Source organism: Ranitomeya variabilis, chromosome 1 (genome assembly GCF_051348905.1).
Source record: "Ranitomeya variabilis isolate aRanVar5 chromosome 1, aRanVar5.hap1, whole genome shotgun sequence".
In the NCBI taxonomy this organism is placed as follows: domain Eukaryota; kingdom Metazoa; phylum Chordata; class Amphibia; order Anura; family Dendrobatidae; genus Ranitomeya; species Ranitomeya variabilis.
Window position 1 is genome coordinate 69982584 of NC_135232.1, and position 27483 is coordinate 70010066.

Consider the following 27483-nt stretch of genomic DNA (forward strand, 5'->3'; position numbering starts at 1 on the left):
CGCACATGTCCGCAACTCCCATAGGGAATGAATGAGGCCGTGTGATGTTACTGTACACCGGACATGAATTACCGGCTCTTCAAAGGACGCTGGTGCATAAAAATTGGACAGCACTCGCATGGTGCGAGTGCTGTAGGATTTTTTTTCTTTGCACCCATTGACTTGCATTGGCGAGTCTCGGCTGATATCCAAGTGAAATCACTCGCGCTGATAATACGGCCAAGATGATGATGGGAGCTGCCCCATAGATTTATACTGGTCCGAGTGTGATGCGATTTTTTTTTTCTCACATAGCACTCGCCCGTATTCCTCGCTAGTGTAACTCCAGCCTTAGGGCTCATTTCCACTTGCGAGAAACACGTCCGTGTCTCGCATGTGGAAACCAAGCTGTGGCGCCGGCACTCCAGAGCGGAGCGTGCGGCCGCATAGGAACACATGGAGCTGCACGCTCCGCTCCTAAGTGCCGGCGCCACAGCTTGGTTTCCACATGCGAGATACGGACGCATTTCTCGCAAGTGGAAATGAGCCCTTACTCATACTCACCAATGGGGAGGCAGCACTAAAAGTGCCTAGGGCAGCAGAAACTCTAAATACGGCCCTGGAAGGATCATTTGACTTTTGAAACGCAAAATTGTTTGGAATCAAGAGTGGATACGAAGCAGAGCCCCGATGTGCCTAAACAGTGGAAACCGCCCACAAGTGACCCCATTTTGGAAACTGCACCCCTCATTATTCCCACAAATATTCTTTTTGCCCCAAATTTTTCATTATGACAAGAGTAACAGGAGAAAATGGACAGTATAATTTGTTATGCAATTTCTCCTGACTACACAGAGGTCCCATATGTGGCTGAAAACTACTTTTGAGGCGGCACAGTGAAAAGCTCAAAAGAGAAGAAATGATATACTGGAGTTCAGATATTGCCGTTATGGTTTGAGGGTGCCATGTCACATTGGCAGAACCCCCAAGAACAGCAGAAATCCCCATAAGTGATCGCTTTTATCAAACTACACCCCCGATGAATTCATCTAGGTAGGCAGTGAGCATGTTGACACCACCTGTGTCTCACAGAAAGGTATACTAATGGGAGGTGAAGAATGAATACCGTATTTTGTTATGTTTTAGTTTCAAGTTTTTAATTTTTCTTAAGGGCTAATAGCAAAAAATGGACTTCATGGTTTGTAGTGCAATTTCTCCTGAGTGAACCAATACCCTAAATGCAATCGGGAACTACTTTTGAGGCACAGTGCAAAGCTCAGAAGTGAAGGAGAACCATATTATAGTGCAGATTTTACAGTTATGGTTTGCAGGTGACATAATCCACTGGGAGAAACCCTGAGTTGGCAGCAAAGCAGAACCCCCATATGTGACCCCATTTTACAAACTACACCTCTCAATGAATTAATCTAGGGGTTCAGTGATGATATTGACACCACCGGTGTGTCCCAGAATTTTATACCATTGGGCAGTGAAGAAAAAATAATTATATTTTTACCACAAAAATGTTGTTTTAGCCCCAGATTTTACTTTTAATAATGGGAAATAGGTAAAAATGGCACCAAAATTTGTACCGCAATTTCTGCTGAACATAGAAATGCCCTATATGCGGATGTACAGTATTGCTTAGCCACACGGTGAGACTCTGGAGGGATGGAGCGCTGTTTGACTCTTGGGAGAACAAGAACCCCTAAGTGCAAGAAAAGCAGAATCTGCCCCCTCAAGTGACCCCCATTTTGGAAATTAAACTCCTCTAGCAATGTATATACAGGTGTAGTGACAATTTTGACCCCATAAGTATTTTCTAGAAACAAGAAGCAGTTGATGTTGTGAGTAAAAATTGCAAATCTGACAGTGTAATCACCAGTACGTTCTTCTGGAGACAAGGACCCCGTAAACAAAGCGGGCTCTCATTGCTACAGAAATGCCAAACATGTGGAAGCTAAATGTGGTTAGGCACACTGTGGGGCTCAGAAACCCCCTCCCCCCCCCCCCCCCTACAGGATCAGTTCACTATAATGTGGCAGCAGAGTTACCCTGGACTTGTCTCTGGCCACTGTTTAGCGGTGTCCTTTTCAAAAGTGCACAAAACTGTGGCCAACGGCACTTTTATGCATGCTTCAAAAGACGGGCACCGCCGGATCATAGGCCAGAGGGCATCCACAGTGCCTCTATCTGCCTCATTATAGGGAAACTGCTAATGGGGTTCCGTCTGAATCCCGTATTTCAGAGATTTACACTGAGACCCCAATGTAAGGGCTCAATGTAGATCGCAGGATAAATGTGAGTCGAGCCTTAATGCAATCTTTGGGAGTCAGAATGAACAAATCAACAGCAGATGAAGAATTGGTTGTATTTATTTTTTAGCCATTCCTCGTGCAGTATAAGTGATTAGGTGACTTTATTCTTTGGGTCGGTGTGATTACAGCGATACCAGAATTGGATCTTTGTTTTTATGTTTTGCTGCTGTCACACATTAAAAACGCTTAATTTGCAAAATAAAGTTTTTGCATCGCCATAGTTTGAGAGCTATAATTATCCTAAATTTCTGCCAACATAGTCATGTGAGGGCTTGCTTTTAGCGGGACGAGATGGCGTTTTTATAGGTACTATTTTAGAGAACAAAACATTTTTTAATTGCTTTCTATTCCGATTTTGGGAGGCAAAATGAACAAAAATCAGCAATTCAGGAATACAAGTGATCAGGCAGCTGTATTCTTCGAGTCAGTTCGATTTTTTTTACGCTTTGGCTAATTTACACACAAAATTTGATAGAAAAAAATTGTTTTGCAACACTTTATTCAGAGAGCTATAGCTTTTTTTGTTTCTTTGCTGACGGAACTGTACGGCGGCTTACTTTGCAGGACAGGATGACATTTTTGGCTATACCATTTTTCTTTTAATTGAGTTTAATTCAACTTTTTTTTAGAGGTATGATAAAAAAGCATAGTTTTTTTTTTTTTGCCACTTTTTTATGGAGTTCACTGAAGGGGTTAAATAGTGTCACAGTTGTACGAGTCCGGTCGTTCTGGATGCGGCAATAACAAATATGTGCATTTTTTTTACACAAATATATATTTATTGGTTTAATATTTTCTTGAATATTTTATGCTTTTTTTTATTTTTACACTTTTTTTTTTTTTTACTTCGTCCCTCTACGGGACTTTAACTTTTATTCGTCTGATTGCTGGTATAATGCATTGCAATACACAAGCCTTGCAATGCATTATACCTGTCAGTGCTGCACTGACAGAAGCCACATCAAACTTACGTTTAAATTGGGCATTGGAATTTCTCAATATCAAAATTTCTGCATCCAAAAAAGGGGACCTACACACAAACGTCTATAGAAAGCCTACAGCAACCAATTCCTTCCATCTGCTGGATGTCCTCATATGACCTCGAGCCTGGGAACTTCTTCCCACGCTCGACGTCATATGAGGACATCCAGCAGAGGGCGCATCACCGCGACTGAAGGTAACTATAGGTCATTGACCTACATTACCTTCATTCCTGGGGTTTACAGGCAGGACCACAGCTACATTATAGCAGAGCTCCTGCCTGTAAAATATTTTAACCCCTTCAGATGGATTTACATTGTGGGACGTTACAGATCTACGGAAGGTATGCATATTGTTGGTTTATTATTTTTAATTTGTTACAGAACGATGGTCTTCAGGTGGATTGAGAGAGCAATATAATATTACAACAACCTGTGTGTTTATTTCATTAAAATACTTTGCAATATTGTGTGTGTGTGTTTTTTTAACCATTTCATACAATTGGATTAATAATGGATAGGTGTCATAATTGACGCCTCTCCATTATTAATCTGGTTTAATATCACCTTACAATAGCAAGGTGACATTAACCCTTCATTACCCCATATCCCACCACTACACAGGAGCGGGAAGAGAGTGGCCAAGTGCCAGAATAGGCGCATCTTACAGATGTGCCTTTTCTGGGGTTGCTGGGGGCAGATGTTTTTAGCCAGGGGGGGGGGGGGGGGGGGGGGGCAATAACCGTGGACCCTCTCCAGGCTATTAATATCTGCCCTCAGTCACTGGCTTTACCACTCTGGCGGAGAAAATTGCGCGGGAGCCCACGCCAATTTTTTCCGCGATTTAACCCTTAAATTTAATAGCTACAGCGCCAAAATTTTGCACATACACACTACTAACATTAGTAGTGTGGAATATGCAAAAAAAAGGGGGATATGACATGGTTTACTGTATGTCAACCATGTCTCATATCATGTCGGGTTTAGGCAGGAGAAATGAAAAGCCGGCAATCGGCTTTTCTGCTATATCGCGCTGAAGTAAATATAAATTATATATATACGTGTGTGTGTGTGTGTGTGTCTCTCAATGGTATATATATATATATATATATATATATATATATATATATATATATATATATATATATATATATATATATATATAACGAAACCCGACTTTGCCAAAAGTCGGCGACTTTTGAAATTGCCTGATCTGTTTCGCTCATCCCTAATTTTGATGATTGGCAGCTGTCACACACTTCTCAGCATGCGTTTCAGGAAAAAACGCATGTAAACGCAGCAAAACGCCGCGTTTTTTTTACCGCATGCAAAAACGCATGCGTCTAAAAAACGCAGCGTTTGCACGCGTTTACATGCGTTTCTTCACCACCTGCGTTTGCGTTAAAAACGCAGCGTATTTAAACGCAAATGTGAAACTATTAGTTGTGCTTTTTTTAAAAAAAATTTTTTAATGCAGTCAATAGGGGCTGCCATTTTACTTTGCAGGTCTGTAAGAGAGGCATGGAAGGTGCGGTGTGGGGAGAGACGTGGAAGGTGCTGCGTGGGGAGAGACATGGAAGGTGCTATGTGGGGAGAGACGTGGAAGGTGCTGTGTGGGGAGAGAGAGGTGGAAGGTGCTATGTGGGGAGAGACGTGGAAGGTGCGGTGTGGGGAGAGAGAAATGGAAGGTGCGGTGTGGGGAGAGAGACGTGGAGGGTGCAGAGTGTGGAGGGAGACGTGGAAGGTGCGGAGTGGGGAGAGAGACGTGGAGGGTGCAGAGTGTGGAGGGAGACGTGGAAGGTGCGGAGTGGGGAGAGAGATGTGGAAGGTGCAGTGTGGGGAGAGACGCGGAAGGTGCAGTGTGGGGAGAGAGACGTGGAAGGTGCTGTGTGGGGAGAGACTTATTCTCATATGCCGTGTTTAGAATTGATTCTTCGCTTTACTCTGGCCTGAGCATGTTTTTTGACATATTGTGTGAAGTGCCATTTATCTTACTGTTTGGACATTATGATAATTTATGCATTATACCTGTCAGTGGTACACTGACAGAAGCATCTTAGACCATGTTCTTAGCATGGTCTAACAGGCTTTCTGTAGCTGGCTGACCCGAAGAGGTCAGTGTCTGTGTGTGTAACACACGTGCCGTATTCAGTACCACACACACACACACCGAAGCCAGGGAAGCAGTGGTACAGTAAGCGCTGTTCCCCGGCACCGGGTGCTGAAGACGGCTCTCATCATTCTCCCATGCTCTGCCGGTGATTAGCGCGAGCAGGGGTGAATGATACGAGCTGTCTTGAGCATCCGGTGTCGGGGAAAAGCGCTTACTGTACCGCTGCTTCCCAGTCGCTGAGAAAGATCACACGAATGACATCCCAGTGTGTAATTTGTGTACAGGACGTTTTGCGGCCCGGCTCGCCGGTAAAAAAAACAGACATGTCTACGTGTGAATCACACGGACACAAGGTCCGTGGAATCACACTGACATGTGCACAGACGCATTCACTTGAATGGGTCTATGTGTGTGTCTCTGGTACGTGTGAAAAGTGTCACTACACGTACCAGACACAATGACGTGTGAAACCGGCCTTAAGCGGAGCTCTCGGCGGTGATCGTGCCAGCATGATAGCCATGACGTAAATTTATGTCATTTTGCGGGAAACTTTTTCTGACCATGAGGCAAACTTCCAACACAAGTCAGGGAAGGGATAAAGTTGAGATCTGGAACAGAGGCAGAGATTTCCTTAGTACATGAATGCTACCAGATATCTTGTTGCACTGACCGGCAGCCACGCTTAGGTATAAATGATTGGAAGTGACGCTAAACTCCTTCAGTGTAAACCAACTCTCAATAGAAATCTTAAGAACCCACCTTTGAAGCTTTGCCGACTCGTGGCCTTAAAGGCAAATACTCGTCATCGGCAGGGAGTGCAACCTAAAGAAAGAAAAACACACAAATATAAACTGCTGTACAGGGATATCCAGGGGGCTAGCAACAACAGGAAATACAATCATCATGACCGAACTGTATTATCCTGTGGCATCGCGCACCAGTCCCAGCTCTGTGCAAGTACAATCAAAGTCCGGATCACTTACAAGATGCCGTCTACCCATCCCAGGTCCCAAAAGTGATCATTGGGAATGTGCACCACCAAGCTCAAGGCTACAGAACATGCACCAGGGAGGTCACATGGCTTAGACCATCATGATGTGAAGCAAAACGGCTCTTAATATAAAAGGGTTAATTCTCACAAGAATTGGTGCATGTCTGACTTACCGAAAGCAAAGAGAAAACAGCACTGACTCATCATCATCAGGTCTATGGACCCTTCATTTCCAGGATCAGTGTAGAGAGGTGATCAGACCCCCTAACTATCAGTAAGTAATGGCATATCCTAACAGTATGCCATCACTTTGTGTGAAGAGAAACACCATTGAAGTTAAAGGGGCTCTCTGAGTGCGGTGCCGCCCAGTAATCTACCGACACTTCTTATGCCTCGCGAGTGCTACAGATCAGCGGCAGCTTTCACGGTTCCATCAGAGTGGACATCCGCATGGTCAGAAGACCTAGTGCTCATGATGGAGGCGCAGCAACGGTCCAGACGGCAAGTGTGTGTGTTTTGTTTTTTTTTTACTTTGTGTTACACATTGGCAGCATTTAAAAAGGGGGTTACCTAGTGGTGAAAATCCCCCTACAAGTCAACTGTAGTTTCAGAAAACTTCTCTGACAAGTGTAACGTGTGTCAGCCGTTTTCTTCTGCCCCGTCACTGTAAACACTAACAATCACCGCTCGGAGAGGCGGGGGGCGCTCAGCTCAGTCATACATCGGACCCTCACTATGTGCCCCATGTAGCAGACCAACAAACGCACATTTTTGGGGGCTACTAGGAGAATTTGTAGATGGTCCGTACTGATGAATAAAGCGTTCTGCCGACAAATCACACAAAGCAGAAGCATCACTAGAATGTGATACATATAGGATCATTATTACCTCGTGGGTGCAGCCCTCAATTGTGTCCACTTCTTGCACTTTTACCCTTGGCATCAGGTCTGCTAGGCTGTAAGAAAACAAAAAGTGTGATTCAGGCACATCAGCGGTTCTGTCTTTTCAGCGCATTCCCCAAAAACAGCGCCACCTAGAGATATCCACCATTATTTATTTAAAGGGGTTGTGCACAAACAAAAATACATTTTAATCGATAGATCTTGGAATAATAATAATTTCCACTATTGGATGTGTTAAAAAAAAAAAAAAAAATGTTCCTGTGCCAAGATAATCTTATAAATTTGCCCCTGCTGTGTACTGTGTAATGGCTGTGTCTGACTGCACGGGAACATAGTCTGGTTAGGAACTTTTTTTTTTTTTTTAAACACACGTCCAATTGTGAAGTTTATTTTATTCCAAGATCTGTTGATTAAAATTAACTTAATAAAAGGAATTTGCCCAGGATTAGAAAAAAAAAAAAAAAACACGTTCTGCTACTTTTTCTAAAACCATGCCACCTCCGTCCATTGTGTGTATTACAGTTACGTTCTATCTGCTTAGGTTGGGATGACACAGCCTGTGGACCGTCATGGTGTTTTATTTTTTGCACAGCTTCTTTCTAGTACTGGAAAACCCTTTAGGGTATGTGCACACGATGCGGATTTGCTGCGGATCCGCAGCGGATTTTTCCGCGCAGAAACGCTGCAGATCCGCACTGTGATGTACAGTACAATGTAAATCAATGGGGTAAAAAAATAGCTGTGCAGATGGTGCGGAAAAATCAGTGCGGAATTGCTGTGGATTTCAAAGAAGTGCATGTCACTTCTTTTGTGCGGATCTGCAGCGTTTCTGCACCCCTCCATGATAAAATTCCGCAGTGGCAAAAACCGCAGAATATCCGCATCAATTCCGCATAAAAACCACACAAAATCCACGGCAAATCCGCAGCTGCGGATTCTGCCAGGAGATGCGGATTTTGTGCAGAAAATTCTGCACCTCTTTTCTTACGTGTGCACATAGCCTTAATAAACCTTCACTTAACTCATTCTGCTCCAAATGACCAAGTATTTGGCCTTATTCAGACTTTGTGAGAATGTAACAGCATTCTGCACTGGCTCCGGCGATGAGAAGCTGTGACATTTTACGTTACAGAACATGTGTATTGGGGTTTTCAAAACCTCATGTACAGAAAAAAAAAAACGTTAATCCAAGTCTCCTTACACGGTTCTCCTACTCTGTCTATTTAGGCAGTGACCAGTTTGAGAAATTCTCTTAAACCAAAAGCTTCTAAGGAGCCGCCTGTAAAATAATCATAGCCAGACATTAACTCTTACTTGACATCGTCTGATGTTGAAGGCTCAAGCTTTAGCTTTTTTCCGAAGATGCAATCCTCCGGACCGTCCAGACTGCTCGCCTCTCTTTTGGCTGAGGGAGAGGGTCCGGTAAGCAGTTTCACATTTTTCTTCCTGAGACAAAAGATTGGAATGGGTTAAAGAGAAAGATTCAAGGCAAAAATACTCTATAATATTTAATTGGAAAGCAAGGTAACAGAAACAGAGAACAGGAGGAGGAGGACCTGAAGGGATTTCTCAAGTTGCATCTTCAGGAGCAAAATGTTTTAATTTCCTGCTTTGCAGGGGGGAGATTCGTTCTTGAAGACTAGGCTCATGCAGACATCTGTGAATCTCGGTCCGCTCATGGACTGCAATGCATGGACTGGCCGTGGGTCTATATGAAGCCGTCATGCTACAGTCGGGAGACCAGCGGCCAGTCATGTATTGCGGTCCATGATAGCACTGAGATCCACGGACGGCTGCTCGAGCCTTATCAGTTTGGAACAGCAGCACGGTCTCACCGCTGGCCAAACTGTGCTCTCTGCCAGACTGACAGTGGAGACATCTTAGCCTCTGTAGCACACAAGAAGCACAGGGATAGTGAAGCTGGCCAGAGACGATGGTGTAAGCAGGTTCAAAAACTCAGAGCCTGCAAGCTCCGCGCTCCTTACCTGGGTCACCAGCCAGGCATGGACTGCAGGGTAGACGGTAACCTTGCAAAGGAACTAAACCAGAAACTTAAAAATCCCTTCACTCTTGTAAAAGGAGCAGATTATTAATAAGAGGTAAATTGCAAAGTTGCTGGTTTCTACAAACACTTATGCAATTTTACAAATTTGTGATTTTGAAACAACTCTAACTCATTCTGCACCAGAAACAGACTGTGCTACGTTTTCAATAAACCCCAATAAATATATATAAATATACTAGATTGTGGCCCGATTCTAATGCATCGGGTATTCTAGAATATGTATGTAGTTTATTTATGAAGATTTAAGAATGCAATGAATACACAGGATCTGGCCAGCCGGGCGTGACCAATTAGCGAAATGTGGTTCGAATCCCTAACCGATTCGCGGCCAGACTGTGCCTGTCGCTGATTGATCGCGCCTGGCCGGGCGGGACCAGTCAGTGAAGCCAGGGCCGGCTCCAGGTTTTTGAGGGCCCCGGGTTAAAGTGTCAGTGCCCCCCCCCCTTTAATACATACCACGATTCATGATGCACAGATGCAGCAGAGAAATATAGCACAGCCCACGCAGCATATAGCACAGCCCACGCAGCATATAGCACAGCCCACGCAGCATATAGCACAGCCCACGCAGCATATAGCACAGCCCACGCAGCATATAGCACAGCCCACGCAATATATAGCAGTGTGGGCACCATATCCCTGTTAAAAAAAAAACTATTAAAATAAAAAATAGTTATATATTTACCTTTCGGCGGCCACCGGATCCAGCACCGGCCTTTAGCGATGCTCCCGCCTGGTCTGTTCCCAGTGATGCTTTGCGGCAATAACCCGTGATGATGTAGCGGTCTCGCGAAACCGCTACGTCATCTGGGGTCATTACCGCAAAGCATTACTGGGACTGGAGCATCGCGAGGAGCGGAAAAGCTGCGGGGGACGCCGGAAGGCAGCATCAATAGTAAAAAGTTGGTCACACTTGTTAAAAGCGGTGACGGACCCAGAAATGCTGCAGGCAGTGTTTCCGGGTCCGTCACAGAATGACGGCACATCACTAGCACATGCCCAGTATGGCATGCGTTGGTGATGCGCTCGGTAACAGGGTTAATAGCAGCATTAAAGGACTACGTTACACCGCGTTATGCCACGGTGTAACGCAGTCCGTTTAACGGCCGCGACCAATCAGCGACGCGGGATTTCCATGACAGACAGACGGAAGTGGACCTTAGACAATTATATAGATACACGCAGTAAATATATTTGTAAAGGCGGTATGGACTGAAATTCTCATCAGATGTCATTAACACAGGTACGCAAAGAAATGAAACCAAAGATCTACATAAGTATAAGATTATATATATATATATATATTTTATATAATTGTCTAAGGGTCACTTCCGTCTTTCTGTCTGTCCTTCTGTCTGTCACGGTTATTCATTCGCTGACTGGTCTCGCCAGCTGCCTGTCATGGCTGCCGCGACCAATCAGCGACGGCCACAGTCCGATTAGTCTCTCCCTACTCCCCTGCAGTCACTGCCCAGCGCCCGCTCCATACTCCCCGCAGTCACCGCTCACACAGGGTTAATGCCAGCGGTAAGGAACCGCGTTATGCCGCGGGTAACTCACTCCCTTACCGCCGCTATTAACCCTGTGTGACCAAGTTTTTACAATTGACGCTGCCTATGCAGTGTCAATAGTAAAAGGATCGAATGTTAAAAATAAAAAAAATAAAAATAAAAAAAATCATTACATACTCACCTTTCCCGCTCCTTGCGACCCTCCGGTAACCGCTCCTTGCAAGCGGCAGGTTCCGGTAGGAAGGATCGTATGGGAGAAGGACCTGCCATGACGTCACGGTCATGTGACCGCGACGTCATCACACCCTGGGACCGGAACCTGCCGCCTGTACCGCTCACAGGAGACAGAACTACAGTCATGGCCAAAATTTTGGAGAATGACACCAAAATTATATTTTCACATGATCTGCTGCCCTCTGGTTTTTATTAGTGTGTGTCTGATGTTTATATCACATACAGAAATATAATTACAATCATATTATGAGTGCCAATAGGTTATATTGACAGTTAGAATGAGTTAATGCAGCAAGTCAATATTTGCAGTGTTGACCCTTCTTCTTCAAGACCTCTGCAATTCTCCCTGGCATGCTCTCAATCAACTTCTGGACCAAATCCTGACTGATTGCAGTCCATTCTTGCATAATCAATGCTTGCATTTTGCCAGAATTAGTTGGTTTTTGTTTGTCCACCCGTCTCTTGATGATTGACCACAAGTTCTCAATGGGGAGTTTCCAGGCCATGGACCCAAAATCTCTATGTTTTGTTCCATGAGCCATTTAGTTATCACCTTTGCTTTATGGCAAGGTGCTCCATCATGCTGGAAAAGGCATTGTTGGGCGCCAAACTGCTCTTGGATGGTTGGGAGAAGTTGCTCTTGGAGGACATTCTGGTACCATTCTTTATTCATGGCTGTGTTTTTAGGCAAGACTGAGTGAGCCGATTCCCTTGGCTGAGAAGAAACCCCACACATGAATGGTTTCAGGATGCTTTAGGCCATGTGCACACGTTCAGGATTGTTAGCGTTTTTTTCGCGTTTTTTCGCTATAAAAACGTGATAAAAACGCGAAAAAAAACGCTTACATAAGCCTCCTATTATTTACAGGGTATTCCGCATTTTTGGTGCAAATGTTGCGATTTTTTCCGCGAAAAAATCGCATAGCGGAAAAAAAAGCAACATGTTCATTAAAAATGCGGAATTGCAGGGATTCCGCACACCTAGGGGTCCATTGATCTGCTTACTTCCCGCACGGGGCTGTGCACACCATGCGGGAAGTAAGCAGATTATATGCGGTTGGTACCCAGGGTGGAGGAGAGGAGACTCTCCTCCACGCACTGGGCACCATATAAGTGGTCAAAAAATAAGAAATAAAATAATAAACAGTCCTATACTCACCCTCGATGTCTTGCCGCCTCCTCGCACGCTGCCGATCGGTTTCTGTACCTGGTGTGCGCTGAAGGACCTCGCCGAATGACGTCACTGTCCTGTGATTGGTCGTGAGCGGTCATGTGACCGCTCACGTGACCGTGACGTCACGGGAGGTCCTGTGCGCACAGACCAGCTATACGGAACGGACGCCGGTGAGATGTCTGGGTGAGTATAAGCATTTTTTTATTTTTTTATTATTTTTAAACATTCTATCTTTTACTATAGATGCTGCATAGGCAGCATCTATAGTAAAAAGTTGGTCACACTTGTCAAACGCTATGTTTGACAAGTGTGACCAACCTGTCAGTCAGTTTTCCAAGCGATGCTACAGATCGCAGGGAAAACTTTAGCATTCTGCAAGCTAATTACGCTTGCAGAATGCTAAAAAAACGGAAAAAAAACGCAAAAAAAAAAATGCGGATTTCTTGCAGAAAATTTCCGGTTTTCTTCAGGAATTTTCTGCAAGAAATCCGCAACGTGTGCACATACCCTTACAGTTGGCATGAGACAAGACTGGTGGTAGCGCTCACCTCTTCTTCTCCGAATAAGCTGTTTTCCAGATGTCCCAAACAATCGAAAAGGGGATTCATCAGAGAAAATGACTTTGCCCCAGTCCTCAGCAGTCCACTCCCTGTACCTTTTGCAGAATATCAGTCGGTCCCTGATGTTTTTTCTGGAGAGAAGTAGCTTCTTTGCTGCCCTCCTTGAAACCAGGCCTAGCTCAAAGTGTCTCCGCCTCACAGTGCGTGCAGAAGCACTCACACCAGCCGGCTGCCATTCCTGAGCAAGCTCGGCACTGCTGGTAGTCCGATCCCGCAGCTGAAACAGTTTTAAGATACGGTCCTGGCGCTTACTGGTCTTTCTTGGGCGCCCTGGAGCCTTTTTGACAACAATGGAAGCTCTCTCCTTGAAGTTCTTGATGATGCGATAGATTGTTGACTGAGGTGCAATCTTTGTAGCTGCGATACTCTTCCCTGTTAGGCCATGTTTGTGCAGTGCAATGATGGCTGCACGTGTTTCTTTAGAGATAACCATGGTTAAAGAAGTTGTCCACTACAATAACCTTTTTTTTTTTTTTTTCCATAAATCTTGCTATTATGTGCCACTGAAAACATCCATTGTCTTTATTTTAGCAATATTACCTTTTATCATGCTGTAGCAGCACATTTTCAGTGCTGGATTCAGCTCTCATGAGGTTAATCGACAACTTCCTTTCTCCTGAGTTATTGTGCTCTAATACTACAAGTTCCATGATGCATTGCACTGCTACTAAGCACGAACCTACCACACCCACTGCAAAACACACCCCAACCCCTCCCTCCTCTCCCTCCTCTATCTTCAAAAAGATTTGTGATGTCATTTCTGTCCAACCTCCTCTTTTACATTTGTCCAACCCACACTCCATTACACACAGATAGATAGATAGATAGATAGATAGATAGATAGATAGATACATACAGATATATCTATGTCTATTTCCATACATATGTCCATATCCATGTTTCTAAACCCCTTCACCCCTGGAGCTTTTTTGTTTTCGTTTAGCGCTCCCCTTCTTTGCAGAGCCATAATTTTTCCGTCAATACGGCCATGTGAGGGCTTATCTTTTGCGGGACAAGTTCTACTTTTGAACGACACCATTGGTTTTACTATGTCGTGTAACAGAAAATGTGCAAAATAAAGCAAAGTGCAATGAAATTGCAAAAAAAGTGCAATCCGACGCTTGTTTTTTTGCTTGGCTTTTTTGCCAGGTACACTAAGGCCATGTTCACACGCTGCGGGTTCCTCTGCGGGTTAATCCCGCAGCGGAATTGAAAATCTGCAGGGCAAAACCGCTGTGGTTATCCCTGCAGATTTATCGCGGTTTGTTCCGCGGTTTCCGCTGCGGGATTACTGCTGTACTATTGATGCTGCATATGCAGCAATATGCAGCATCAATAGTAATGTAAAAAATAATAAAAATTGGCCTTATACTCACCCTCTGACGTCGCGATCTCCCCGGCGCTGCAAGCGGCTGTGCCGACAAGGACCTTCGTGACGTCACGGTCATGTGACCGCGGCGTCATCACGGTCATGTGACCGCGACGTCACCACAGGTCCTGTTCGGCACAGCAACTGAGACCGGACGGCCGCGGGCAGCGCAGAGAGGTGAGTATAGCTTCATTTTTTATTTTAATTCTTTTTTTTACACTATTTTATGGTTCCCAGGGCCTGGAGGAGAGTCTCCTCTCCTCCACCCCGGGTACCACCCGCACATTATCCGCTTACTTCCCGCAACGTGGGCACAGCCCCATGCGGGAAGTAAGCGGTTCAATGCATTTCTATGGGTGCAGAATCGCAGCGATTCTGCACAAAGAAGTGACATGCTGCGGGTTGTAAACCGCTGCGTTTCTGCGCGGTTTTTCCCGCAGCATGTGCACTGCGGTTTGCGGTTTCCATAGGGTTTACATGTTAATGTAAACGCTATGGAAACTGCTGCGGACCCGCAGCATCAAAATCGCGGCGGTTCCGCGGTAAAAACCGCAGCGTGTGAACATGGCCTAAATGCTAAGGCTGTGTGCACAGTGTGGATTTGATTGCAGATCCGCAGGGTTTTTTGCTGCACAGTATTGCATCAAATCCGCAGTGTAGTGTACAACCAATGTAAGTCTATGGGAGCCGCAGACTTGTTGTGCACATGCTGCGGAAAAAGCCGCACCGAAACGCAGCTTTTTTTTTCTCTGCAGCATGTCACTTCTTTTGTGCCGAACTGCAGCATTTCTGCACCCATAGACTTTTATGGAGTCGGGCACATCTGCAGCAAAACCGCAGATGTAAAAAAGATCTGCAGTTTAGATGCGGATGTGGGTCAGAGAAACGCTGCAGTTCGGGAGGAGGGAAGTGTGTGGGCGGCGGGGCCGGACTGGGACTACAATTCAGCCCTGGCATTTGAAGTTACACAGGCCCACTTGTCACATGGTGACTGTATAATATCTTTGTACACTTGTAGGCAGGGCCGGTTTTAGGCAAAGTGGGGCCCTACGCCTAGGCAAAGTTTAAAATGGGGCCCAAAATGCTAACATATTGCACACCACACAAAAGTGTTTCGGTTGTATTTACATGCGCTGATCTCAGGACGCTAAATGAGTTTGATCGACAATACTGAAGTTGTTCAACACTTGTTTCCCGGCCTCTTTCCACCGTCTGAGAAAGAATGATGGGACAGAACGATCACTAATAGATCACCATACAGTATCATGTTATCAGCAGCACATCTACAGTTTACAGCGGCGATGTGCTGCTGAGAACAAGGATTTTTGTTCCGGCAAAAACAATCTGAATATGCAGCATTTTACTTGTTTAGTAAAATACACCCCATAGTCCTCCATATATTCTAATGTGAACCACAGTCCTCCATATAGTATAATACACTCCCTATAGTCCTCCATATATTATAATACACTGCTCAGTCCTCCATATAGCATAATACACTCCTCATAGTGCTCCATATAGTATAATGCACCGCCATAGTCATCCATGTAGTACATTTCACATCCCATAGTATAATGCACCCCATAGTCCTTCATATAGTATAACATATTCCCCATAGTCTCCGATACAGTATAATGCAGCCCACATATAGTATAATGTAGCCACCACCCTACAGAATATAATGCGGCAACCACAGAGTATAATGCAGCCACCCCACAGTATAATGCAACCACCCCACAGTATAATGCAGCCACCCCAGAGTATAATGCAGCCACCCCACAGAGTATAATGTAACCCCATAGAATATAATAAAGCCCACCTCCCCATAATATATAATGTAGTCCCCCATAGAATATAATGCAGCCCCCCATAGTATATAACCCAACCTCCCCCATAGAATAGAATATACCCCCACAATAGTATATACCACAGCCACATAGTACATAACATGGCCTCCCCATAGAAGATAATATACTCCCCATAGTATATAGCAAAGCCCACATACACTCACCGGCCACTTTATTAGGTACACCATGCTAGTAACGGGTTGGACCCCCTTTTGCCTTCAGAACTGCCTCAAATCTTCGTGGCATAGATTCAACAAGGTGCTGGAAGCATTCCTCAGAGATTTTGGTCCATATTGACATGATGGCATCACACAGTTGCCGCAGATTTGTCGGCTGCACATCCCAAAGATGCTCCATACAAGGCAGGATGGATCCATGCTTTCATGTTGTTTACGCCAAATTCTGACCCTACCATCCGAATGTCGCAGCAGAAATCGAGACTCATCAGACCAAGCAACGTTTTTCCAATCTTCTACTGTCCAATTTCGATGAGCTTGTACAAATTGTAGCCTCAGTTTCCTGTTCTTAGCTGAAAGGAGTGGTACCCGGTGTGGTCTTCTGCTGCTGTAGCCCATCTGCCTCAAAGTTCGACGCACTGTGCGTTCAGAGATGCTCTTAGGCCTACCTTGGTTGTAACGGGTGGCGATTTGAGTCACTGTTGCCTTTCTATCAGCTCGAACCAGTCTGCCCATTCTCCTCTGACCTCTGGCATCAACAAGGCATTTCCGCCCACAGAACTGCCGCTCACTGGATTTTTTTTCTTTTTCGGACCATTCTCTGTAAACCCTAGAGATGGTTGTGCGTGAAAATCCCAGTAGATCAGCAGTTTCTGAAATACTCAGACCAGCCCTTCTGGCACCAACAACCATGCCACGTTCAAAGGCACTCAAATCACCTTTCTTCCCCATACTGATGCTCGGTTTGAACTGCAGGAGATTGTCTTGACCATGTCTACATGCCTAAATGCACTGAGTTGCCGCCATGTGATTGGCTGATTAGAAATTAAGTGTTAACAAGAAGTTGGACAGGTGTACCTAATAAAGTGGCCAGTGAGTGTAGTATATAGCACAGCCCGCATAGTAGATAGCACAGCCCACACAGTAGTATATACAGCACAGCCCACTCAGTAGTATATACAGCACAGCCCACACAGTAGTATATACAGCACAGCCCACACAGTAGTATATACAGCACAGCCCACACAGTAGTATATACAGCACAGCCCACACAGTAGTATATACAGCACAGCCCACACAGTAGTATATACAGCACAGCCCACACAGTAGTATATACAGCACAGCCCACACAGTAGTATATACAGCACAGCCCACACAGTAGTATATACAGCACAGCCCGCACAGTGGTATATACAGCATAGCCCGCACAGTGGTATATGCAGCACAGCCCACACAGTGGTATATACAGCACAGCCCGCACAGTGGTATATCCAGCACAGCCCGCACAGTGGTATATACAGCACAGTCCGCACAGTGGTATATACAGCACAGTCCGCACAGTGGTATATCCAGCACAGTCCGCACAGTGGTATATCCAGCAGAGCCCGCACAGTGGTATATACAGCAGAGCCCGCACAGTGGTATATCCAGCACAGCCCACAGTGGTATATACAGCACAGCCCGCACAGTGGTATATACAGCACAGCCCGCACAGTGGTATAACCAGCACAGGACGCACAGTGGTATATCCAGCACAGCCCACAGTGGTATATACAGCACAGCCCGCACAGTGGTATATCCAGCACAGGACGCACAGTGGTATATACAGCACAGCCCGCACAGTGGTATATACAGCACAGCCCGCACAGTGGTATATACAGCACAGCCCACAGTGGTATATACAGCACAGCCCGCACAGTGGTATATACAGCACAGCCCGCACAGTGGTATATACAGCACAGCCCGCACAGTGGTATATCCAGCACAGCCCGCACAGTGGTATATCCAGCACAGCCCGCACAGTGGTATATCCAGCACAGCCCGCACAGTGGTATATCCAGCACAGCCCGCACAGTGGTATATCCAGCACAGCCCGCACAGTGGTATATCCAGCACAGCCCGCACAGTGGTATATCCAGCACAGCGGTATATCCAGCACAGCCTGCACAGTGGTATATCCAGCACAGCCCGCACAGTGGTATATCCAGCACAGCCCGCACAGTGGTATATCCAGCACAGCCCGCACAGTGGTATATACAGCACAGCCCGCACAGTGGTATATACAGCAGAGGACGCACAGTGGTATATCCAGCAGAGGACGCACAGTGGTATATCCAGCACAACCCACAGTGGTATATACAGCACAGCCCGCACAGTGGTATATACAGCACAGCCCGCACAGTGGTATATACAGCAGAGGACGCACAGTGGTATATCCAGCACAGCCCACAGTGGTATATACAGCACAGCCCGCACAGTGGTATATACAGCACAGCCCGCACAGTGGTATATACAGCACAGCCCGCACAGTGGTATATACAGCACAGCCCGCATCTCTCCCCCCCCCCAACCCCACCGAGAATGTCCCCACAGTCCGGTAAAAAAAAAAAAAAAAAAAAACACTCCTCACCTTTTCTCTTGCCCGCGTTGCTTCCTGCTCCTGTCTCGCCGGCAGCAGTCTGTCCGGGACACAGCAGGTGCGCGATGATATGACGTCATTGACGCCGGTATAGTTGAATGCGACGGCAGGGGGGTGAGTCGGCGGCGGCAGGGGGCGGAGGATCGAGCGGCCCACGACTGGCACCGGCACTTCTGGCATTTGCCAGAAGTGCCCGATGGCCAGTCCGGCCCTGGTGGGAGGAATGTGGGCAGTGACGGTGTGCGTGTATGTGTGTGCTGGGTCTGCGGGCTGTTCGGATGTGTGCGGCGCTGTGCGGGACTGATCAGGTGTGTGCGGGGTCTGCGGGCTGTTCGGATGTTTCTGGGGAACTGTTTGGATGTGTGTGGCGCTGTGCGGGACTGTTCGGGTGTGTGCGGGGATCATCCAATGGTACTACAAGTACGCAGCATCCAATCTGCAGCTATTTCGGATGTAATCCTGACAGTGGACACGCACCCTACACTATCAATACATCTATCAATAGATATATCTATCCACATATATCTATAGATAGATAAAGGAATAGATAGATGTATGCATCTATAGATCTATCTATATGTAGCTCTGTCTATCCATTTCATCTATCATCTATATGTCTATCTATCTGTGTGTAATTGAGTGTGGCTTGAACAAATGTAAAAGAGGAGGTTGGACAGAAATGACATCACGCAATAATGTTCAATAATACATCTTTAGCTTTCAAAAACGCATACAAAAACGCACAAAAAACAAAACGCATACAAAAACGCACAAAAAACACGCAAAAACCGCACCAAAAATTTTTAAAAAAGCATCAAAAGCGCGCAAAAACTGCACCAAAAACTGCATCATAACCGCACCCAAAACTGCATCAAAACCGCACCAAATACTGCATCAAATCTTCACCAAAAACTGCATAAAAAAAGCATCAAAAACCTGAATCAAGGCCACACAAAAAACGCACCAAATACTGCAGCAAAAAATGAATCAAAACCGCGCAAAAACCACACCAAAAACCGCACCAAGAACAGCATCAAAACCACACAAAAAAGCCTCATCAAAACCGCGCAAAAACATGAAAAAACCGTGAAAAAAAATGCATCCAAAACGCAGCTGCGTTTTCTGCAAGGAGATGCAGATTTTGTGCAGACAATTCTGCACCCAAATCTGCAATGTGTGCATACAGCATAAAACTGACCTGCCATTATGATTCTCCAGGTCATTACGAGTTCATAGACATCAAACACGTCTAGGTTATTTTTTATCTAAGTGGTAAAAAAAATTTCAAAACTTTGCTAAAAAGAAATAAAATAATGGCGCCATTTTCTGATACCTGTAGCGTCTATATGTTCTGAGATATCGGGTCGGGTGAGGGCTAATTTTTTGCGCGCCGAGCTGACGTTTTTAATGATACTACTTTTGTGCAGATACGTTCTTTTGATCGCCCATTATTGCATTTTAATGCAATGTCGCGCAGACCAAAAAAACATAATTTTGGCTTTTGATTTTTTTTTCTCGCTATGCCGTTTAGCGATCAAGTACATTTTTTATTTTTGTATTGAAAACAGCTGACATGTTGCGGCTTTGAAGTGGGCTCACCGCGAAGCCCACCTCAAAGTGGGGGATACTGCCAGCTGACGTATTATTCCGTCAGCTGGCAGAAAGGGGTTAATAAACACTATGGTTATGTAATTTTTTTAAAAAAACGGCGTGGGCTCCCGCGCAATTTTCTGCGCCAGAGGGGGAAAGCCGACGGCCGGGGGCCAATATTTGTAGCCTGCTATGAATATCAGCCCACAGCTGTCTGCATAGCCTTTACTGGCTATTAAAATAGGGGGACCCCCCCCCAAAAAAAATGACGTGGGGTCCCCCTATATTTTATAGCCAGAAAGGCTACGCAGACAGCTGCCGGCTGATATTCATAGCCTAGAGAGGGGCCATGGATATTGGTCCCCCCCCGGCTACAAATACCAGTCCGCAGCCGCCCCGGAAATGGCGCATCTGTAAGATGCGCCAATTCCGGCACTTAGCCCCTCTCTTCCCACTCCCGTGTAGCGGTGGGATATGGGGTAATAAGGGGTTAATGTCACCTTGCTATTGTAAGGTGACATTAAGCCGGGTTAATAACGGAGAGGCGTCAATAAGACGCCTATCCATTACTAATCCAATATTAATAAAGGGTTAATAAAACACACACACATTAGGAAAAAAGTATTTTAATATTCTTCATTTAACCATACTTCAGCGCCTGCAAAAAACGTAAAATAATAAACCGTATACTACCTGTCCGCTGTAGTCCAATTAATAACGAGTGTCCCACGACGATCTCCCCTATAGAACAGTGACATCGGGTGATGTCACTGCTCTATAGGACCCTCAGTGACACACTGACAGGAGACAATGGCTCCTGCAGTGCATCACTGAGGTTACTAAGGTTCAAAGTCTTACTTTATGGCAAAAAGCTGTGTGGGAAAATTTCTCAACAGCAATGCCATAAAGTGAGACTAGGGACTATTTTCTCACAGGGGCGTAGGAATACATTGTAGGGAATACATTGTGGAAGGATACCTTCCTCCCCTCATTGTGTTCCTGGAGCCTCTGGTGAGCAGTCGCATCAGCAGATGTTCCTGCTCTCCACGGGAGATCGTCGAGGGACACTTGTTTTAATTGGATTTATGCGGATCAGGGAGTATAGTGTTTGTTTATTATTTTAATATTTTTTACAGATGACAATGGCTTCGGGGATCAAAGTGACAAGTGATGGTGAGTATGTACTCTATGTTACATGTACTATATGTCTATATGTAGGTTGTATGTCTGTACTGTATGTCTGTACTGTATGTATGTACTGTATGCGGCATGTCGCATGTTGTCGCATGGCGTCGCATGTCATCGCATGGTGCATGTCGCATGCTGCATGCCGTCGCATGCTGCATGCCGTCGCATGGCACATGTCGCCGCATTGTGAGTGTCGTTGCATGGTGCATGTCGCCGCATGGTGCATGTCGCCGCATGCTGCATGTCGCATGTTGGCGCATGTCGTTGCATGGCGCATGTCGTCGCATGGTGCATGTCGCATGTTGGCGCATGGCGTTGCATGGTGCATGTCGGCGCATGGCGCATGTCGTCGCATGCTGCATGTCGCATGTTATCGCATGTTGTTGCATGTCGCATGTTGTCGCATGGCGCATGTCGTCGCATGCTGCATGTCGTCGCATGGCATATGTTGTCGCATGGCGTTGCATGGCGCATGGCGTCGCATGCTGCATGTCGTCGCATGCTGCATGTCGTCGCATGCTGCATGTCGCCCCATGCTGCATGTCGCCCCATGCTGCATGTCGCCCCATGCTGCATGTCGTCGCATGCTGCATGTCGCCCCATGCTGCATGTCGCCCCATGCTGCATGTCGCCACATGCTGCATGTCGCATGTTGTCACATGGCGCATGTCGTCGCATGGTGCATGTCGTCACATGCTGCATGTCGCATGTTGTCGCATGGCGCATGTCATTGCATGGCACATGCTGCATGTCGTATGTCATCGCATGGCACATGCTGCATGTTGCATGTTGTCGCATGGCACATGTCGTCGCATGGCGCATGTCGTCGCATGGCGCATGTCGCATGTTGTCACATGGCGCATGTCGTCGCATGGTTGGTGCATGTCGTCGCATGCTGCATGTCGTCGCATGGCGCATGTCGTCGCATGGCGCATGTCGTCGCATGGCGCATGCTGCATGTCGCATGTTGTCGCATGTCGTTGTATGTCGCATGTCGTCGCATGGCGCATGTCGCCGCATGGTGAGTGTCGTCGCATGGTGTGTGTTGTATGTATGTATGTATGTATTTTTTTTTTTTATTACATTCAACACATTAGCCGGATGATGGGACTACTACTGTCCCATCATTGGCTAATGTGTCACTCACTGCCACTGTAGCAGGCAGAGCCCGATGGGACTTGTTGTCCCATCGGACGATGCCTGCAGACACACACACACACACACACACACACACACACCACCCCCCAGCACATACCGGCACCGGTCCGCACAGCGCCGGGGACCGCACGGCGCCGGCGCCCAGGACCGCACGGCGCCGGCGCCCGGGACCGCACGGCGGCGCCGACCGTATGGCACCGGCGCCCGGGACCGCATGGGGCCGGCGCCCGGGACCGCACATCCCTGCCTAGCCCGCCCGCCCCAGCACAGCCCCGCAGTCAGCCTCAGCCCCGCCCACAGCCCAGTCACTCTTTATGAGTGACTGCTCTCTGTGGAGCCTGGGGACACGCCTGCTACTGACATCACGTCAATTTCCAGAGTCTGCAAATTGACGCGACGTCGGCGGAAATGAGCGGCGGCTGAAGCCAGGGGGTCACGTGACCCGGACTCAGCCACCAGCATAGCGCCGCTCACAGGCGAAAACGGCTAAAGAAGGTATTTACACAAATCATCAGGGGCCCCGGGGGGATACATTGGGGGGTTAATTGAAAGTAGTGGACAACCCCTTTAACTGAAGAGAAACAATGATACCAAGCACCAGCCTCCTTTTAAAGTGTCCAGTGATGTCATTCTTACTTAATCATGACTGATTGATCGCCAGCCCTGTCCTCATCAACACCCACACCTGTGTTAATGGATCAATCACTAAAACGATGTTAGCTGCTCCTTTTAAGGCAGGACTGCAATGATGTTGAAATGTGTTTTGGGGGTTAAAGTTCATTTTCTGGGCAAATATTGACTTTGCAAGTACAGTAATTGCTGTTAAGCTGATCACTCTGACATTCAGGAGTATATGCAAATTGCCATTAGAAAAAATGAAGCAGCAGACTTTGGAAAAATTAATATTTGTCTCATTCTCAAAATTTTTGTCCATGACTGTACAAGTATGGTGAGTATGTTAGAACTACAAGGGGCCCTCGGATCAGGAGGGGAGTATGTTTATTTTTTAACCTGTGACGTACGTGGCTGAGCAATACACTACGTGGCGCTGGGCAATACACTACGTGGACATGCATATTCTAGAATAACCGATGCGTTAGAATCAGGCCACCGTCTAGTGTATATGTATATATATATATATATCCAAAAATCAGAGGCAGCACACCATTCTGGATAAAGTTATGAAGGTATTCAAATTTAATAGCCCATAATGGCTACTAGATACACTAGATGGTTGCCCGATTCTAACGCATCGGGTATTCTAGAATATGTATGTAGTATATATCACAGCCCACGCAGTATACAACACAGCCCACGCAGTATATAGCAATGTGGGGACCATATCCCTGTTAAAAAAAAGAAAAGAATTAAAATAAAAAAACAGTTATATACTCACCTTACGGCGGCCCCCGGATCCAGCCCAAGCATTTACCGATGCTCATCGCGACGCTCCGGTCCCAGTCAGTAATGCCTTGTGGCAACAACACGTGATGATGTACCGGTCTCGCGAGACCGCTACGTCATATCCGGTCATTGCCGCAATGCATTCTTGGGACCGGGAAAGGCTGGCGCGGACGGCGGAAGGTGAGAATATAATGGTTTTTTTTTATATTTTTAACATTATATGTTATTACTATGCTGCCTATGCATCATCAATAGTAAAAAAGTTGGGCACACTTACACGGTTAATGGTAGCGTTAACGGACTGCATTATGCCGCGGTGTAACGCAGTCCTAAAACGCTATGTGGGCGCTGACTGGAGGGGAATATGGAGGGGTCACTGACTGGACGGAAGTAGGGAGGGGCCGATTCGCGGCCGGACTGTACCCCTTAGACAAAATATATATATATATATATCAGGGTGGATAAAAATCAATGGTTTTTTTAAAAAATCAAAAAAAATCGGATTTTTTTTATTTAAATCGGATTTTTTTTCAATAAACTGCTTTTTGAGGAAAATATTTTACCATCCAAAGGTTCTTCCATCATGAGATAAAGCTGAGTTGTTTAACTCAGTAGAATAAAGGCTGTATATGTGTAACATTCACAATGCCATGCTCTTCCAGAGGTTTCTGTAGGATTAGTGGGCAGTTTCTCTCCTATATTATCACAGACGCTCGCTTTACTTACGCAGTTCTCAAAACTGAATTTGACTCCGCAGAGGTCCCAGCCTCTTCTTCACGGCAAAAATGTTACAATATGAACAGAGTTGAGAAAAAGACCTTAATCCTATTGTTCTACAAACCTATGAATACAGAATCAACCCCTTCAGTGCCAAGTCCAAGAAGTAAGGGTACTGTCACACCGTGCAATTTTCGTCGCTACGACGGCACGATCCGTGACGTCGCAGCGTCGTATGAGTATCGCTCCAGCGTCGTAGACTGCGGTCACACTTTGCAATCACGGCGCTGGAGCGATGCCGAGGTTCGCTGGTAACCAGGGTAAACATCGGGTTACTAAGCGCAGGGCCGCGCTTAGTAACCCGATGTTTACCGTGGTTACCAGCGTAAAAGTAAAAAAAAACAAACCGTACATACTCACCATCTGATGTCTGTCAGGTCCCTTGCCGTCTGCTTCCCGCTCTGACTGAGTGCAGCCGTACAGTGAGAGCAGAGCGCAGCGGTGACGTCACTGCTGTGCTGTGCTCTCACTTTCCGGCCGGCGCTCACAGTCAGAGCGGGAAGCAGACTGCAAGGGACCTGACAGACATCAGATGGTGAGTATGTACGGTTTGTTTTTTTTAACTTTTACGCTGGTAACCATGGTAAACATCGGGTTACTAAGCGCGGCCCTGCGCTTAGTAACCCGATGTTTACCCTGGTTACCAGCGAACGCATCGCTGGATCGCTGTCACACACAACGATCCAGCGATGACAGCGGGATATCCAGCGACGAAAGAAAGTTTCAAACGATCTGCTACGACGTACGATTCTCAGCAGGGTCCCTGATCGCTGCTGCGTGTCAGACACTGCGATATCGTAACGATATCGCTAGAACGTCACGAATCGTACCGTCGTAGCGATCAAAATTGCACTGTGTGACAGTACCCTTAGACAATATGTTTCTGATTGTTTGGAGTGGAATAGATCTGCACAACACAAGAAGAATGTGAATCTAAGTGTGAGGAGGAGGAAGGGCAAGCAGACAAGAAAATGAAAGTGAAACTTTGAGCACAATACTGCAGCATAGCCACAGACAGACAAGTCTGGATCTGTTTGTGTGTACGATCTGAGGTTTATTACATTCTTTCCTTATAATGGCAGCAGGCCGTAAAAGAGACCCAGTTTGGGAATATTTTAATGAAGCTCCTTCGCCTATCGGTAAGGCAGGCATGCGTGCAAAATGCAAACGATGCAACAAAGAGATGCAAGGCCTGGTGGCGCGAATGAGGCAACATCATGAGAAGTGCGGTGATGAAGATGACCAAAGAAACACCTCTGAACAGGCAGGATCTTCAGGTTGGTAAACATTTTTATTGAATCCTATTTCTAAAGACTGAACTGTCATGTGTGAGAAAAATTATATTTCTTTTTATTACTGCATGTTACTGTCATTTGGTACAGTTATGAAGAAAAACAAATATTCCTTTTGGGGCAGGGGCAGTGATGTGTTGTGTACAATAAGCAGAAATTGTATAAACAATAAAATAACAGCATTGACTTTTTTTGTTTAGGGGAATTCATGGATTCTGGAAACTATCCACCTCCAAGATCACCATCATCCTGTTCTACAGTTTCAGAGTTATCCATCCAGGATAGTGCTTCATTAGCAGCAGCATCATCATCAGACACCCACAGCCACATATCACCATCACCCAAAAGGAAGAAAAAACCTTTACCTCCTGGAACCACCATAGATAGGTTTGTGATAAGAACTAGCAGATTAGAAAAAGAGTTGATTGATGAAAAAATTGCCCAGTTTATTTATGCAACGAACTCTTCTTTCCGTCTGACTGAGAACCCACATTTCATTAATATGGTTCAGTCACTGAGACCAGGATACAGTCCACCCAGCAGAGCTGATGTTGCAGGGAAACTGCTGGATCAAGTGTATGACAGAGAAATGGAGCAATGTGCAACAGCTCTGGAGGGTAAAATTGTTAACCTAAGTATTGATGGGTGGAGTAATGTCCACAATGATCCTATTGTATGTGCTTGTATAACAACAGAAGAAGGTAAAGTCTTCCTTGCACAAACAACGGATACGTCAGGAAATGCACACACAGCAGAATACTTACAAGAAGTGGCAGTAAAAGCTATAACGACATGTGAACAAAAATTCAAATGTCTAGTACGCAGTTTGGTCACTGACAATGCTGCAAACGTATCCAAGATGAGAAGAGATTTAGAAGAGCAGGGAGGGAATACAAAGCTGCTAATAACATATGGTTGCAGTGCTCATTTGCTGCACCTCTTAGCCAAAGACTTAAGTGTTCCAGAAATAAAGGCTAATGTTGTTGAAATTGCTAAATACTTCCGTAATCATTTTGCTGCAGCAGCTCTGAAAAGGATGGGTGGAACCAAGCTAACGCTCCCACAAGATGTTAGATGGAACTCTGTGGTGGACTGTTTTGAGCAGTATATCAAAAACTGGCCTATTCTGATGACACTTTGTGAAGAAAATTGAGATAAAATAGATGGCACTGTCACGGCCAAAATCCTCAACATTGGGCTTAAGAGAAATGTTGAACATATGCTGAGCTTCCTGAAACCCATCTCTCAAGCTTTAAACAAAATACAGAAAAATAGCTGTTTTATTGCGGATGCTGTTGAAATTTGGAAGGAACTGAGTGAACACTTAAGAACAGAACTACACATGGACAGAATTAAATTACAAGCAGTAAACAAAC

The 27483-nt window shown here is 45.9% G+C and overlaps 1 protein-coding gene across 1 annotated transcript in view; it reads right to left on the minus strand.

Annotated features, from left to right (window-relative positions):
* Positions 1 to 27483, minus strand: part of MTREX (Mtr4 exosome RNA helicase) — a 149493-nt gene that overhangs the window by 115443 nt on the left and 6567 nt on the right. Inside the window, exons 2-4 of the mRNA XM_077285025.1 lie at positions 8598 to 8729; positions 7270 to 7336; positions 6150 to 6212 (exon numbers count right to left, since the gene is read on the minus strand). Coding sequence (XP_077141140.1) covers positions 6150 to 6212; positions 7270 to 7336; positions 8598 to 8729 — 262 coding nt within the window. The remainder of the gene's footprint in view (positions 1 to 6149; positions 6213 to 7269; positions 7337 to 8597; positions 8730 to 27483) is intronic.